At 42.7% G+C, this 17042-nt stretch overlaps 1 protein-coding gene across 1 annotated transcript in view; it reads left to right on the top strand.

Moving 5' to 3' along the window:
* The first annotated feature begins 478 nt into the window (after positions 1-478).
* ALDH1A3 (aldehyde dehydrogenase 1 family member A3) overlaps positions 479-17042 on the top strand; it is a 29997-nt gene continuing 13433 nt past the window's right edge. Inside the window, exons 1-4 of the mRNA XM_083713182.1 lie at positions 479-1444; positions 10264-10368; positions 14449-14589; positions 15995-16124. Coding sequence (XP_083569308.1) covers positions 1343-1444; positions 10264-10368; positions 14449-14589; positions 15995-16124 — 478 coding nt within the window. The 5' untranslated portion in view covers positions 479-1342. The remainder of the gene's footprint in view (positions 1445-10263; positions 10369-14448; positions 14590-15994; positions 16125-17042) is intronic.

The following is a 17042-nucleotide window of genomic DNA, read 5'->3' as shown; positions in this document are numbered from 1 at the left end:
TTCGAATGTGCTTTACAGTACGCAGACCCCAAACTGCACCCGTAATGTACATTCAAAGCACACTGCCCTCCCCAAAGAATCCTGGGAACTGTAGTTTGGCATGGGTGTTGGGAATGGGGTAAACTACAGTTCCCATGATACTGGAGGTGGGGGGGAAGTAATGTGTTTTAAATCTATGGCGTGTACGTTTTCGACTCTCCCTCCCTGCTGATAGTGGCTGCAGAGGATCGCTCCCTGGGGCCCTACAGTAGAGCCGCGCTGTTGGTCCTGCTGGCCTAGGAGCAGGAGCATCCAGCTGGTGGGCCGAGCGCCAGAGCCGGGCGGGAGGGGCCCGAGGCGCGCCAAGCCCAGCCAAGCCAAGGCAAACAAGCCAGGCTTCCTTCGCGCTGCTCTTCCACGGCGAGAGGAGAGAGATGGACATTATGCACGCACGTTTTTGATTAGGAGGGGTTAATCTGATATGAGCTCATTCCATCGCGCTGCAGTGATCATAGGGGAGAAAAGGAGAACTTTAAACACACAAGCAGCACCATTCTAGATGGATATGAAACGCTCTGCGTGGCAGTACAGCTGACCTCCTCGGAGGTTTGAGTTTTTGAGGCTCCGTGTGCTCATTTCTAAGGCAATTTTTAAAAAACAAACACAAACGGGGATGGGGCTTCTTAACTCGTTCCCAGCTCATCGAGCCATTCCAGGAGGTTTTTTAAAACAATTACCTTCATTGTATTATTTTTGCAAGGGGTGGGGGGAGGTGGGGAAGAGAAAGAATGAAAAAATCCAGGGGGCTGCACAGCTGGGATAAATGAAACAGCTGCTGCTTCTTTGGAGAAAAAGGATACACATGTACACACATATCCACAGTATTTATTATATATGCTCCAGCTGGCTGGGGCTGATGGGAGTTGTAGTACACAACCCGGTTGGCAGAGGCTGATAGAGAAACAGAGACATTTTGTGTGTGCGCGCGCGCGCATGCACACACCATATATATGTATATATACAAACACACCCCTTTCTGCTGAGGAAGCTGCAGCTGATCTTCCGCACCTGCTTGGGTCCCGCGCCTTGCACCCGGCGCCTTCTCTTCCTTCTTCCTTCCTTCCTTACCTGCCGCCTGTCAATTGCAGCCTCGGAGCGGCTGCATGGACCAGCAGCGGGGCGTGGCTTAGAGCCGCGCAGCCAATGGGAGCCCTCGGCCCGGGACTCCCGCTGGAGGCTGAGAATTCATAAAGGCAAGCCCTGGGAAAGGCTTGCGCGAGCTCGGCTGCCTGTCACCCTGCCGAGGAGGACTCCGTCGGCTGCAAGGAAGAGGGAGACTACCCGCACCAAGGCGTCCTGCGAGATGGCCGCAATCAATGGGGCCGTAGAAAACGGGCAGCCGGAGAAGAAAACGACCCCTCCGCTTCCTCACCCTATTAGGAACTTGGAAATCAAGTACACCAAGGTAAGGGGGCAGCGGTAGGTTTCTCTGTTCATGTTTGCTCTGTGTGGTTATCTCCTTCTCTGTCTTCTTTTCTCTCCCTGGTGGGAGAACTAGAGGGATTTTAAAGTGAAATAAAGTCTCTAGTCCTTAGGAGGTCAATCTCTCTCTCTTCCTCCCGACCCCACAAAACCTGCTCAAAGGAGTAGACTAGAGAAGAATGCACACCTAAAAGTTGCTCCAGGATAAAAGCCACAAAACACAGATGGCCCTGCATCTTACAGGGGGAAATGTAGAAAAGCTGACAGTAAAATGTTTAGGTTGCGATTTCCAAGAATTTTGTGTGTGTGTGTGTGTGTGTGTGTGAGAGAGAGAGAGAGAGAGAGAGAATTTGAGTTTGTTTTTAAATAAATATAGTGCATCTCAAGCAGGCTGTGGGCAGCAAAAGCCGCATGAGATTACCTTGCCACTGTGCTCATTTTACAGCAAGGAAAACTGAAGGCTTGGAACTTGGAAGATTTGCCCTTGGTAACTTTATAGCTGAGTTAGAATATCTTTTCTTGTTTAAAAGTATTCATGTGCTGTTTTTTCATAATATCGAAAGGGGCTCACAAACCAAACAACACAATAAGGCATACACCAACTTTACATTCCCATCCATCTAGTTTTCCAGTTCCTCAGCAGTCAGTGTTTCAGGGCCGCTGAACATTCTGTCCTCATTGGGCAATCTTGGGCAGTTCCCCTGCTTCCTGGGGAATTTTTTTTCTTCCAAAATGTACTTTTGTTAAACCCTGGGGTCCCCTGAGCCTGCCAATGCCCTCTTGTGCATGGATAATGCTGTTTTGGCTATACAAGCCACATCACTCATAGCCTGAACGCTTGAAGCAGAGGACATACCACCTGAATCAACAACAAAAAACAGAAACATCGCAATAATGAAATCCAGAGCCGGAGAAGAGTGCAGTTAACTTTCCAAAGGTTATGGCCATATTTGGAAAGCTAGCAGAGATGAGGCCATGTATATTATGTTCCACAAGTCTGGGGCTGCTGCAGAAAAGGCCCTGCTCCTAGAGGAAGTTGACCTCACCTTCTCATAGGAAAGGACTTCTGCAGTCATTGGAAAGTTTTGTAGCAAGGGGGGGGGGCTCATAGTGGAACTAGGTTTGCATGTCTAAAAGTTATTCACAAAGTTCGCTTGGTTCTCCATTAATGTATTTTACAGACATGACTAGATCCATGTTCTTCCTGTACCTTGGTACCATAATATTGCTGCATTTCTAATAGTGTTTGGCTAATCCTTAAACCACCCCTGCAAAGGTAGGTCGGTGTTATACCCTTATTGCAAATGGGGAGGGAAGCTGAAGATGTGAAATTAATTGCTTGTTTAACACAAACTATTGATTGAAGTGCGATTTCAACTGGGGTACCACTCCATTGCACATAGTATTATTTCATACCTTCTGTTCAGTATGTGAACGATAGTGGCATTAGCCCACAGAGTCTGCTGGTGTGAGAATAAATAAAAGTGAAGCATCTCAAAATAGTAAAATTCCCAGGTGTTAATATTGGCTAGGAATTAGTAGAAGCAAAATGCTACCCTGCTTTTTACATTTTCTTCAAGAGGCTTGTTTGGAGTGATTGGTCCTGTAGCCATGTTGGAAGCAGAATGAATCCTATTTCATGTAAGTAATTATTTAAAATAATAATGAGCCAGTCCATCATTCACTATAGCCTATTCCTGTTCCTGTTCAGGACTCAATTGAACAGCTGGGACTGCAAAGTTGAGCGCTTTCCCGTAGTGAATTGCGTAGCTGTAGTATTACTCACTTTTAAAATAAGAATAATATTCAGCATATGATCTAGATTGCTGGTATTTTAGTCTGTGACAGGTTTTTGCATTTATGCAAATATCCTGCTGTATTTGGCCATTAAAATGAAAACTGCATCTACCAGTTAATACTTAGATTGACAGCAGGACACCGCCCCAGCAAAAATAGAACTCAAAGAAAGAGTTAGAAGAGTTTATTTGGTGACATTTCCAGCTCTTAAATTGTATAGAACGTCAGTTTAAAGAAAAGACATGGAAATTGAAGGCATGATTAAAATTCAGTTGCAATATTGCCTTGTTGAAATTTATAATTATTCCTTCTCCTTGACGTATTTGTCTAAAGATCTCGTCCCAAAGTAGTGTCTAAATCTGAGGTCCCAACAGAAAATAATACCTGAAATTGAGCCTACCCCTAATTAAGAAAAACAACATAAAGGTGATGTTTAAAGTGCAAGGTTGCTGTGAATCTTCTGCTGAAAATTGCTAAGTGTGTATTTCTTTCTGTGCAATGTTAGGCAGCATGTGCAACTAAAGGCACTTGTATAATCTCACTCATTTGAAAATGAAAGAATGCACGGATAATAAATGGATCATGTATACTTCCACCTATACAAAAATAAAGTGCATTACTCATAAAACAGGAAAATTGATCAAGAAAGTTTAAAGACATGTAGGAAGAAGGTGTGTGTTATTTGAAGATGGATTTAACTGTTACGCTAAGCAAGCTGTAGACTTTTACCACTTAAAATACTTCCTTTTCTTGAAGTATAACCACTCAGTGGCACACTGGAACAAAAAAAAAGCCAGAAGCCACCACATTTCAGATCTGTTATATCGGACTTGATGAATTGAGTTGGGGGGGGGTCTCAGGCCTTTTAGGACTCCTTAGTAGAAGACCTCTGCCATATTATTAGCACATTCTCATGGCAAGTAATGCAGTCGGTCACAGCCAGCCTTACCATTAGGTAAAATTAGGCAGCTAACTCAGGCAACTGAATTAGGGTGTCATGAAAGTATAGTAAATTGAGTCATTTAAATTTTTTATTATTCAGATTGGGCTGGCTTTTTTTAACTTCTGGAGAATGGGGAGAGGAGCTTGGGATTTTTAGCTTCAAGTGCCAGAATAATGTGACTGGCCTGAGGACCTACAGTAGTACCTCGGGTTAAGTATTTAATTCGTTCCGGAGGTCCGTTCTTAACCTGAAACTGTTCTTAACCTGAAGCATCACTTTAGCTAATGGGGCCTCCCGCTGCTGCTGTGCCGCCGGAGCACAATTTCTGTTCTCATCCTGAGGCAAAGTTCTTAACCCGAGGTTCTATTTCTGGGTTAGTGGAGTCTGTAACCTGAAGCGTCTGTAACCTGAAGCATATGTACCCCGGGGTACCACTGTATATACCTTGCTTAGAGGTACCATTTGCTCTGTGTTGGGAAACAAAATGTTTTTACTAGGATTGCAGCCTTAACTGATCACTTTATTAAAGCTTGTGGGTCTTGCTTTCAAACCTGGAGAGTCTGTGCCTCTCACAACTTGTGTTGGATCCTATAAGATGTGCATTTCAAAACGCATCAGCCACATATGATGTGAACAATGGCCTTATTTCCAGGAAAATGTTAAACTGCTTGCTAGACATTGGGAGAATCTGTCACTTTCAGTTTTGTAGGTTCCAGTTCTCCACATTCACAGCCATTTGCGAATATTCTTCTTAGAGAGCCCTCGTGAAAATTCACCAGTGTTTTAGTGCAAATTTCTACTATACACGTTTGTATGCCGTTTTGAAAAATGGTGCACATTTTTGCAAAAGGATGCTCCTTAATACATTTTTCTATGTGATTTTCACTAACGTGTGCATTTTTCTACACATTACGTGGCTGGAGAACGGCACTGCAAAGTTCAGAAAAGTGCTTGTTCCAAAAGATAGCTGCATTTCATAGAGTCATAGACATGCAGAGTTTGGATCGTGTATTTTTTTCGTATCAGAAAGTAGAAATTGGGAAGGTTTGTCTTTAAATGTGAACTCAGTGGAGTTTGTCTGACATCCCTACTGTGGCCATAATGAAAGGAACTTCTCTTGCTTAAGATAGGATCTTGGTGAGGAGACAGGTACGAGTAGATGTTGTGTGCATATATCTGTCTTTAAGGAGGCCTTCTTGTACACATTCTCCTTAATGTGTAGGCATATAGATATATACATAAATTTTAAAAACACTGACATTTTGGGTATCCATCCCAAAATGTGGAAAACAGCAGATGTTGACAATCTCAAAAATCAAACAGAATGGATGAACCATACACATTATTTGGAAGAAGCATAGGATTCCATACCTTCCAACATTTCTCCAGTGAAAATAGGGGCATCCTATTCCCTGATGATGATGATAAAATTTATTTATACCCCGCCCTCCCCAGCCAAGACCAGTCTCAGGGCGGCTAACATCAAATATAAAAACAATTGGTTGAAATACAGCTTAAAAAACAAGATTAAAATACAACATTTTATGTTGTATGAGGATGATAATTTTTTTATTTATATCATACCCATCTGACTGTGTTGCCCAGTCAGGTGGCTTCCAGCATACAATGGTACCTTGGGTTACATACGCTTCAGGTTAGACTCCACTAGCCCAGAAATAGTACCTCGGGTTAAGAACTTTGCTTCAGGATGAGAACAGAAATTGTGCTCCGGCAGCACGGCAGCAACGGGAGGCCCCATAAGTGGTGCTTCAGGTTAAGAATGGGCCTCCAGAACAAATTAAGTTCTTAACCCGAGGTACCACTGTATATAAAAACCTAAGAAAACATTACACATTAAAAAAAACCTTCCCTATACTGGACTGCCTTCAGATGTCTTCTAAAGGTTGTATAGTTACTTATCTTCTTGGCTTGGGGCTCACATAACTCCATACCCTCCAATGAAAATAGAGACATACTACCATACCTTCCAACATTTCTCTGATGGGGGAAAAGGGACACTTGGAGGGTCTGTGATTCCCATTGTGCCTGACTATTGCCTATGCCTTCTGGGCTTGGTGGGAGTTGGAGACCCACCATAGTGGGTGCCCCCAATCAGTTTATAAGCACAAGACTGTCAGATCATGATGGTGATCAGTTACAGCTCCCCAAAACCATTCCATAATGTTCGTATATACTGCTGAATGAGTCAATCCCAAAACTGTTTCCTTGCAAGTATTATGGTGGTCTTACGTATTTAGAAAACACGTCTGTGTTAAATCCAAGTATGTAGAAAATGTGGAAGAAAGTATCATAAGTGTAAATAGTTGGGCAAAGTTGTTTTCTAGAGTCTAGATAACAATCAGCAGCTGATTTTCAGGGGGGAAAGTTTGTCTCCAATAAAGAAGAGGAATTCAGGAAGCTTGCATTAAATTTTAAGGGATGCTTCATCCATGATTTCATTTTTTAAGAAAAGATAGTAGATATCTAATGAACATTTTATAGGGTTATAAAAATCAGGAGCAAATGTGCTTAAGATGCTTAATTCTCTCAAGTGTTTAACGACATGGTACCTGAGCCTACCCAGGCTTTCTGAAGTACAAATTCCATCAAGGCCAATGGAGATTCCTGACAACTGAGGCTAGGATAGTGACCTCACCCTTCAGGGTCGTGTGTTTTGTTACTGCAAAGTGAATGTAAGGGATCTGTGCAAGTATTTGATTCTGGTCTTGGATCTCTTCTACTAACACACACTCCAGTCCTAAAATTGATGCTGCAGCTACTTCAGGAAAAACGTGATTTTTGTCACCTTTTAAGAAAAGGCCTCGTCACCCTGCTTCGTGTTAGTGCTAGCCCTGACTTGGAATTGTGTGAACAGACATTTCAATTCATTGATACATATTTGTTTGGATAGGTTTTCAAAGAGGTTCTTCTAAAATATTTGTAGCTTAAACAACTTTGGGCAAAGGAGGAAATGCAGTTCAGAACCAATAGTTAGAAGAAAGCAGAAGAGAATATCAACAGGTGCTGAGAAATGGACTCTGTGTGATGCAATACTGTAGTAGCTCATCACATTATGGGTAGTCCCCTCCCCGAACAACTGTAAAAACATCCATGTGATTGCAAATAAGCTTTCATTAAAAACTGGGTCGCTGGTATATTGCTGTTTTATGCTGATCTTTTAAAAAAAATAATTTGACAGTCATCCCCTCTGAATTGCTTTTTAGCACAAATGTTTTTACAGTTGCCCAGCTAAAGCATTTCTGCAAGGGCTGTTTAACCAATTAATTGGTTTGTTAGATCAAAGCCCAGGCCACTGAAAACATAACACAAATGGTTTTTTGGGATCATTTTTCTACCTCAAGCTAAATTCCAGCATATCTTGTGGTAGAAAAATGTCCCAAAACAAAGCCATGTGTGTTGTGTCAGAAGAAAGAAGGGTGTTTAAGTCTGTTTCCCTGGATCAGTTTTTGTTGGCGGGCAGGGAAGAGGGATGGAACTTTTTTTAAAAAAATCCTATAAGTTAACATTGGCAAACCAAAAGCAACAACAGCCCAGTGACAAAAAGTGGGATTTATTAGGATATTTTATTGCCACTGGAATTTTTGTATAAAAGAAAACTAAATGGCAAGCGGCTGAAATGTTGGGACAGCACTTGCATAGTAGTAAACAATATCCTAGAAGCACTCTTATCAGACTCCTGTGTGAATTGTGCAAATACAGTGCAGTAGCAGAGTAATTTACATTGCAGAGTCTCCTCACAGGGTTAATTTTATTTTTAATAAAATATTTGAATAAAAAGAGGCCCCAACAAATTGGGCACGGCACTTAATTTTTATTTTGTTTAATAAAATGTGAATGCCACTTAATTGTCAAAACCGCTAAGGGCTTTACATTGCATTACCCATATGCTTTTAGGTTGCAATCCCATGCACCTGAGAGTAAGTCCCATTGAACTCAATGGGCTTGCTTGTAGGTAGGCATATATAAGGACTGTCCAGTCAATATGATTAGTCGATTTCTCTAATTTGAGTAGCTGCTCTGTGTTTGTGCAAAGCGTTTTGCAAAAATGTGACTATAGGGAGAAATTAGCACTAAAGTGCTGATTGATTTCAATGAGGTCTTTAAAAAATAATAGCAAACTGATGTGGAACTTTAAGATTGGAACATCCCTTCCATGCCAACCTCTCTCAACTTTGCAGTTCACGTTAAAAAAAGGGTAAAGGACCCCTGACAGTTAAGTCCAATTGCGAACGACTCTGGGATTGTGGCGCTCATCTCGCTTTACTGGCCGAGGGAGCCGACGTTTGTAAGCAGACAGTTTTTATGGGTGGCCAGCATGACTAAACCGCTTCTGGCGAAACCAGAGCAGTGCATGGAAACGCCGTTTACCTTCCCACTGGAGCGGTACCTATTTATCTACTTGCACTTTGACGTGCTTTTGAACTGCTAGGTAGGCAGGAGCTGGGACCAAACAACGGGAGTTCACCCTATTGTGGGGATTCAAACCGCCAACCTTCTGATCGGCAAGCCCAAGGCTCAGTGGTTAACACCACAGCGCCAGTTCACTTACCCATATGCTATAACAAAATAACACTTAGTGTGACATCCTTAACAAGCTGGGAAGCACAACTGGGTCAACAACAGATGTGGGGAACAGGATTCCCAGCCCCCTCACTGTGTATAGGCTGATTCTTGGTAAGCTGGTTGTCTTAAGTGCAGAACATATTCCAGTCCCACAGCAGCTCCTGGCTTCTGGTTAATAAACCTTGTCCAAATCAGTTTGTGGTAATCATAGAATTGTAGCATTAGAAGGGACCCTGAGGATCATCTAGTCCAACCCGCTGCAATGCAGGAATATGCAGCTTTCCCATTATGGGGTTCGAACCTGCAACCTTGGCATACGAAGTACCACACTCTAATCAGCTAAGTTATGCAGGCAGAGAGCTTGACTTTAAAGGTAAGACGGATATCAATATCAAATGAATCAATCTAAAATGGAATGTTCACTAGCCTTTGCATTTGACCAAAAGGTAGCACTTTAAGTTTGACGGGTACAGTGGTCCCTCGGGTTAAGAACTTAATTCGTTCTGGAGCTCCGTTCTTAACCTGAAACTGCACTTAACCTGAAACACCACTTTAGCTAATGGGGCCTCCCGCTGCTGCCGCACTGCCGGAGCACAATTTCTGTTCTCATCCTGAAGCAAAGTTCTTAACCTGAGGTACTATTTCTGGGTTAGTGGAGTCTGTAACCTGAAGCGTCTGTATGTGTATGTAACCCGAGGTACCACTGTATATCCAAAGCAATGCGTGTGAAAATAATGCCAACAGGGGTGTGATCTGTTTGACTAGGCAACAAAGATTCTTTAAGATGACACGTTTGATGAATATTCAGTATTTGATGAGTCTTTTTATGGTAAAATGTACAGATGTTAGATGTTAGTGGGACTCGTCGGCTCAGTTATAATGTAGCGCAAAGCCAAACCATGGTTTAAAATGAACATGTGAGCCTTTATAGTCCCCATGAGGAGATCACGGCTTTTTTTAATGCTTCTCATGCATTATTCGTGCCGCAAAGCAGCTTCAATCTCCTCTCTAGGCACCCACACTCTCACAGATTTACAGTAAACTGTGGTTTGACTTTGTGTTACATGTGAACTGGGTCAACATCTCCATTTGGACTGTATTGAGTGTGAATCTCCCACATGAGCTGAAAATGTTCGTACTCCTACAACTTCCCATTGCAACATGCAGATTTGTACCTGGAAGTTGAATGTTTTGGTCCCTTGTGCTGCAAAGGTCCTGTCCTATGAAGGTCGTACATATTGACTTGGAGGGTAACTGCCTAGTAAGCAAGCAGAGGAGTGCAGTCTTACATTGCAACTGTGAGCCGGTATCAAGACTGCAAGAGGCAGCAGCACAATAAAATGCTCCTTGATTTTTTTAAAAAAGGAAAGGAAACAAAACGTAACAACCGTAACCTGCGCATGAAAACCATGCATGTTGGGGAGAAGATAAGCTTATTCTTCTCATGATGCAGAAACCTTTATTTTTCTCTCTTTTAGATATTTATTAACAATGAATGGCATGAATCAAAGAGTGGAAAGAAGTTCCCTACCTTTAGCCCTTCAAAGGCCGAGAAGATCTGTGACGTCGAAGAGGGGGACAAGGTTTGTTTTATTTCCATCCTTGAACCTGGTTGTTGATAGCTACATTTTGGCAACGCAATTGAGCGATCAACCTGGGTTTGTTGTTGTTGTTGTTTAGTCGTTTAGTCATGTCCAACTCTTTGTGACCCCATGGACCAGAGCACGCCAGGCACTCCTGTCTTCCACTGCCTCCCGCAGTTTGGTCAAACTCATGCTGGTAGCTTCGAGAACACTGTCCAACCATCTCATCCTCTGTCGTCCCTTCTCCTTGTGCCCTCCATCTTTACCAGCATCAGGGTCTTTTCCAGGGAGTCTTCTCTTCTCATGAGGTGGCCGAAGTATTGGAGCCTCTGCTTCAGGATCTGTCCTTCCAGTGAGCACTCAGGGCTGATTTCCTTAAGAATGGATAGGTTTGATCTTCTTGCAGTCCATGAGACTCTCAAGAGTCTCAACCTGGGTTAGGCAGCCCACACTCCAGCTTGGTCGTGCAAACAAATAAGAAAAGGCATGCTTGTGTTTCTTTGTGACTTCTTGTTCTATAGGCAGCAACCGTTTTAGGTGTGTCTGATATGCATGCGACCACATGCACATTGCGCTGAATCCAGAAGTGACCTGGAATCATCACAAAATGGGGGACGGGGTGGAAGAGGGCGTTTGCAGGCTTTTTCAGCGGGTGTTCCAGTTACACGCAATTTCACACAAACATGCAGTGACCCAGAATGCCACCTTTGCGCAGACAGGGAGTGACTGTACTTGCTTCCCCTTGAAATGGCGGAGTTCCTGTGACAGGGATAGGGTTCACTTTAAAGGGGCTTCTCCTGCTGCCAGATCTTCAAAATGGAGCAGGACATAAGGAAGGAAGAAGCCAGAACTGGCTTTCAACCCTCCCAGGAGGCGTGTGGAGGGGCACCATTAATCATTAAATACATTAAATTACCTATTCTGTGACTAACATAAATGGCTGCCATTTGTAATTTTTGCACTGCAGACTCCATAATGGCTTGAGCTTATTTTGGGCATGCTTTTTTTTTTAAGGGGCTACCAGTTAGTGTGGAGTTGGGCACTGCAGTAGCTATGTATTGTCCTGATTTGTTTGCACACAACAGTTGTTGATCATTTGTTCTGATTTATTTGGAGAGAGAGAGAGATGCATTTATTTTTATGTCAAGTTGGCATACAGAGGTTTTATACATACATTCTATCAACAAAGTTAACAACATAGACTCTCATTTTGCATAACTTGCACCTAAATCTGATTTAAAAGGGGGAAAGTGACCCGAAAAAGGGAAAAGAGAGAGAGAAGAAAGCTTCCCATTGTCTTCATATTTTGTTTAATGGAAAGAGAGTGTGACCTCACATAAAAATTAAGATTTACAGGCAGGCAAAATAAAAGGTTAAATAATTAAATGGGCTTAGTTTGTTTAGGTTTATGCCCTAAAGTGGAGAAAGGAGACTTTGCATCGCATCAAGCAACTGTTATCCTGCTGTTGCAGTTTCCCATAGCTTTCCTTATCACAGAAAATGTGTTTGCTTTTAAAACAGAAATAGACTTCTGTGCAATAAAGCCAAACCAATTTTACATGTGAAAAGGATCTAGGTGTCTTAGTAGACCACAAGCTTAACATGAGTCAACAGGGTGATGAGCAGCAGTCCCCCCAAAAACCTAATGCAGCAGAAGTATAATGTCCTAATCAAGGGAATAAGAGTTCGAGTTCTATTCTGCCTTAGTTAAGCCCCAGCTAGAATACTGTATCCACTTCTGAGAAGGATATTGGCAAGCTGGGATGTGTGCAGAGGACGACCAAGGCGATAAAGGGTCTGCAAAATAAAGCCTTCGGAAGACTGGTTGAGGGATTTAGGTACATTTAGCCTGGACAAAAGAAAATTTAGAGGTGATAGGATATGCATCTTCAAATATCTAAAGGGGTGTCTCATGGAAGATGGAGCAAGCTTGTTTTCTGCTGCCCAGAGGGGACGACCAAAACCAATGGATTCAAATTGCAAGAAATGAAATTTCAAGAATACATTAGGGAGAACTTTCTGGGAGTAAGAGTTGTTTGACAGTGGAATTGACTACCTGGGAAGGTGGTGGACTCTCCATCACTGGAGGTTTTTAAGCAGAGTTTAGATGGTCATCTGCCAGTGTTTCTTTAGCTTTGACTCCTGCATTGCAGGGGGTGGACTAGATTACTCTTGAGGACCCTTCCAACTCTACAATTATATAATGGTGCATTCTGCATTGTTCAATAAATGACATTCTGGAAATCCTCTTTTCCCACTGTCTTTTTTTTAGGGATCTTTACAGCATCTTTGAGAGATACACCCCCCACACCCACCCTGCAAATATTACACTGTCTTGCTTGCTGATTGTCTTGCGGAATTTTATTGTGCTCTGTTGTAAAGTGGTACCTCAGGTTACATACGCTTCAGGTTACAGACTCCGCTAACCCCGAAATAGTACCTTGGGTTAAGAACTTTGCTTCAGGATGAGAACAGAAATAGCGCAGCAGCGGCGTGGCAGCAGTGGGAGGCCCCATTAGCTAAAGTGGTACCTCAGGTTAAGAACAGTTTCAGTCTAAGAACAGACCTCCAGAACAAATTAAGTTCTTAACCCAAGGTACCACTGTATATTATATATTTACAAAAATATTTGTGTACCACTGTGTCATGAAAAATCAAAGCAGTTTACAGCAATAAAAAACACAAAAGCATACAATAAAAACAACAAAAAGGTAAAAGTAGACATCAATTAACCATTGTGGAAGGACGCATTCCTGCATAGACCATGTGGAATAGAAAAGTTTTTCAGCAGGCATTTAATAGTGCCTGGTGACAGCTGTGAGGGATCTAGTCCTCCATTCACTAACCCCACACTTTAGCCGCATGTTTATGCCTCTGTATTGCAACATCCATGAAACATAACACTGATTAAGCACTGGGTGGGTTATGACTGGAATGTCTGCCCTACCCATAGAGTTTTCTTGTCTGTGCGATTTTTTTGTTTTGGGCCTCCTTCGTAGTCTTGTAACTGAGCGGTGACGTGGGCTTGACCTTTTCCGTTGAGGAACTTCAACCGAGTGTCTCCATTTCCGTAAATAATGACACTGCAGTATCTTGGACCACACAGAGGTATTCAAATAATCTTCTGGGAGCTATGAAGGTCAAACTTTTCAACCAAATGTAGTCACATGCCAGAGCAGGGATTGTTCACCTGCTGTGATTCTGCGAATGATGCTTTGAGAGGTGGAAGTGTATTTTGCCGGACAACCCAATCAATACCTTCATATGTTCACTGTTTTGAGTGGGTGGAAATATACTTCAGCTAGCCACTGAGGGAAGAAAAAGAATCTTCCAGTTCCTCACCTGGAACATGATTTGGAAGAAGCTTTCAGATAAATTTTCCTTTTTGAGGGTTTTTCCACCGACTGCAGGAGGATTTCAATGTTGCCAATGATATTTGACAACTCTTTCCAAATTTCTCTGCCCACGAATAGAGTGAAGGACTTTGATCATAGCCAACCAAATACCGTATGTATTTTAATATCGTTGATGGTGAAGAAGCCTTCAGTGGGCTTGCCCTGCCCCACTCCTGGTTCTCTCTGGGCCCATTGCTTTCTTCATCTGCTAGTATGAGCTAACCATCTAGTTTCGTGCAGGAACCTGAAGCCTGTGGAGTGCAGAGGGAACTCGTGCTGCGTTCTGAAGGCTTCAGGCGGCTATCCCTGAAGCCTGGAGAGCGAGAGGGGTCGGTGCTCACCGACCTCTCTCACTCTCCAGGCTTCAGCGAAAGCAACACAAAGCCTCCGGAGTGCGGAGGGAACGCTCCCTCTGTGCTTCGGAGGCTTTGTGTTGCTATCGCTGAAGCCAAGGAGCCTGCATTCACTCCATAGGATGCACACACATTTCCCTCAATTTTTGGAGGGGAAAAAGTGTGTCCTATAGAGCGAAAAATACGATAAACTCACATCAGCTTCAGACACTCCAGCTGTGCTGGCTGTGGTTAATGGCAATTGTTGTCTAAAACATATGGAGGTCGTTGGGCTATGGAAGCATCTAACAGTGTGTTTCTTTTTATTTTGTGTTTGGTCTTTTGTGTGGTAGCCTGACGTCGATAAAGCAGTAGAGGCAGCAAAAGCAGCCTTCCAAAGAGGATCTTTGTGGAGACAAATGGATGCTGTGAGCCGAGGAAGGCTCCTCAACAAGCTGGCCGACCTCATTGAGCGAGACAGAGTGGTGTTGGCGGTAAGTGATGTTTGAAGTGTGTCTGGTCTGGAGATTAAGGCAGAAAACGTTAAGAGCCTACTTACGCTGCAATGCATAAGCCATTGGTTCTACAATACCAAGAGTGGCCAACATGTGCCCCCTACATATAGTTGGACCTCAACCTTCCTCATTCCCAGCCAATAACCAGAGGTGATGGGAGATGCCTTCCTGCAACTTCTGGAAGGTTGTGGGTTGGCTACCGAGTTCTTGGCTCTGTTTCAAAGGTTAGGCAACTTATGAGATTACGACTTTTCAGCTAACTTCCTTCATTTAGACCAGGTAGTAAACTCTAGGTTTCAGGAAAGAGTGGAATTAGTGAGGGGGAGTGGTGGAAACCTTTGTCCTCTTCAGCCTGAAGAAACCTACCTATTAATGTATACACAAACTCATATTTGCTTCTGTCATTGGAGACACATATACCTGAAGAGGGATGGGGAACTTCTTGTTGTTGGACTTTAACTCCCATCCACCCTGACCGTTGGCCATGAGGACTGTGACTGATGGGAGTTGGAGTTGTCTGGAGGGCCACAGGTTCCCCATCCCTGAACTAAATGATGCTTTATTGAGAACCTCTAAAATACTGTATCACTTATCTGAAAACAGCATCAGTGTGTGGCCTTTTTATGGCCTGAGGCAAAAGAGTAAATGACCCCCTCCCCAAGTAAAGGTTTACAGTAATCCAGACTAGCTATGTTACTTTGATACAAGACAGACAACACCACAAATGTCTCTCTGGGAGAAAAAAAAAATACAACAATAATAAATTCAATAACTACCAATTACTGCACATTCATGGCACCCAAATTGAGCCGCTTCACTCTGTCTAATGTTAGGGCCTACCCTGCAACTTTCGTCACCTACTGCTTCCACTGATGGGGGGGGGGGGGAATCTTCATGAGGATTAGACAATAGTAGTATGCAGAGATATGGAAGAAATTCAGTTCAGTTCACATTGAAAGGGGAACTGCTTAATTCACACTTGCCAAAACAATATGTGAAATGAAACGCAGCCATCTTTCAAAATTTGCAGTTCTCTGAATTTCTCCAGCCAAGTAATGTGTACAAAAAAGCAAATATTAAAGTGTGCATGAAAATGCACATCTTACTGAAAATAGTATACAAAAATGCATTATATTGGGAAAATTGCTTTGCATATTAGGGGAAATTGCTTACAAATGACCATGTGTATATTTTAGGTGAAATTTGCACTAAAATACTGGTGAATTTCCAGAGGACTTGGGAGGGGGGGAATGAATTGATGTGGAAATGTAGATTGAATTTAAGATTGGAGGAATGATAAACCAAAATGGACAGGTTCACCCATCCCCAGTAATATACCCCCATAGCAAATAGAGTGGGGAATTGATATTTTGTTTCATTCCAGACCTTGGAAACAATGGACACAGGGAAACCATTTCTGCAAGCATTTTTCATTGACCTTGAAGGCTGCATAAAGACACTTAGATACTATGCTGGCTGGGCTGATAAAATTCAGGGGAAGACTATACCTGTGGGTAAGTTGGAGCTGGTGTCTTATACATGTAACCCCATAGGTCTGGCAAACAGAAGTAACCTGTAGTGAGGTTAGCCATGGCTAGCATATGGCTTTGGTTCACAGGAACAGTTCTCAGATTCCTTCCTCTTTGCCCTGGTTCACAGGAAACCATAATTTACCTATAAACCAGGATTAGAAATCCACTTCAGAAAGGCTGCCTGAAGCCTACTGCTGACTGCCAAACCATAGTTTGGCCATGTTGCTGGGCTTTCAGCTGCAATCTTCCTTTCATATGCTTAGGAGAGAGGTATAAAGAAGGGGCTGGTTCACACATAATATGAAGCTACTGTTTAAGAAGCCATAGTTTGTTCAAGCAAACATAGTGCTTATAGACTATAAAAAGAACCCATGCCTTGTTTATCAAAAATTGGTTTTTCAGCTACTCTTGGCTCCTGATTTTGTATTCTGGTCTGGGATGGAGTGGTCGAACAAACCATGGTTAAAGAAGGGTGCTTGGTTTACACATAACACCAAGCCTTAGTTAAAACAAACCAAGGTTCATAAGCAATGCTTCATCTTGATGTTTGTTGGCAGTAAACAAACCATAGTGAAGCCTCTGGGTCAGATTTACATATAATGGTAAGCCATGGTTCTATAAACCATAGCTTAGTAACTCATGGTTTAGCATGATGTATGAACCAGGCTTAGTAATCCAGCCTTCTTTATTTTGGTGGGGAAAAAGATGTAGGGTCCCAATCTGGTTGGGAGTACTGTACTGGTTTTATGGGTGCTATGGGTAGTAAACAGCAATTCCAAGGACAAAAAAGCCAAGGGGGTGTGCTTTTCAGCATTAAAAATGCTTTCCCCAGCTGCATTGGATCTTTGATCCTATGGGATCATTCACATCACAACCATCATAGGTAGATGACTTGCATTC

The sequence above is a fragment of the Podarcis gaigeae genome, assembly GCF_964106915.1.
Source record: "Podarcis gaigeae genome assembly, chromosome: 14".
In the NCBI taxonomy this organism is placed as follows: Eukaryota; Metazoa; Chordata; class Lepidosauria; order Squamata; family Lacertidae; genus Podarcis; species Podarcis gaigeae.
This window is presented reverse-complemented; position numbering and strand designations above follow the sequence as displayed.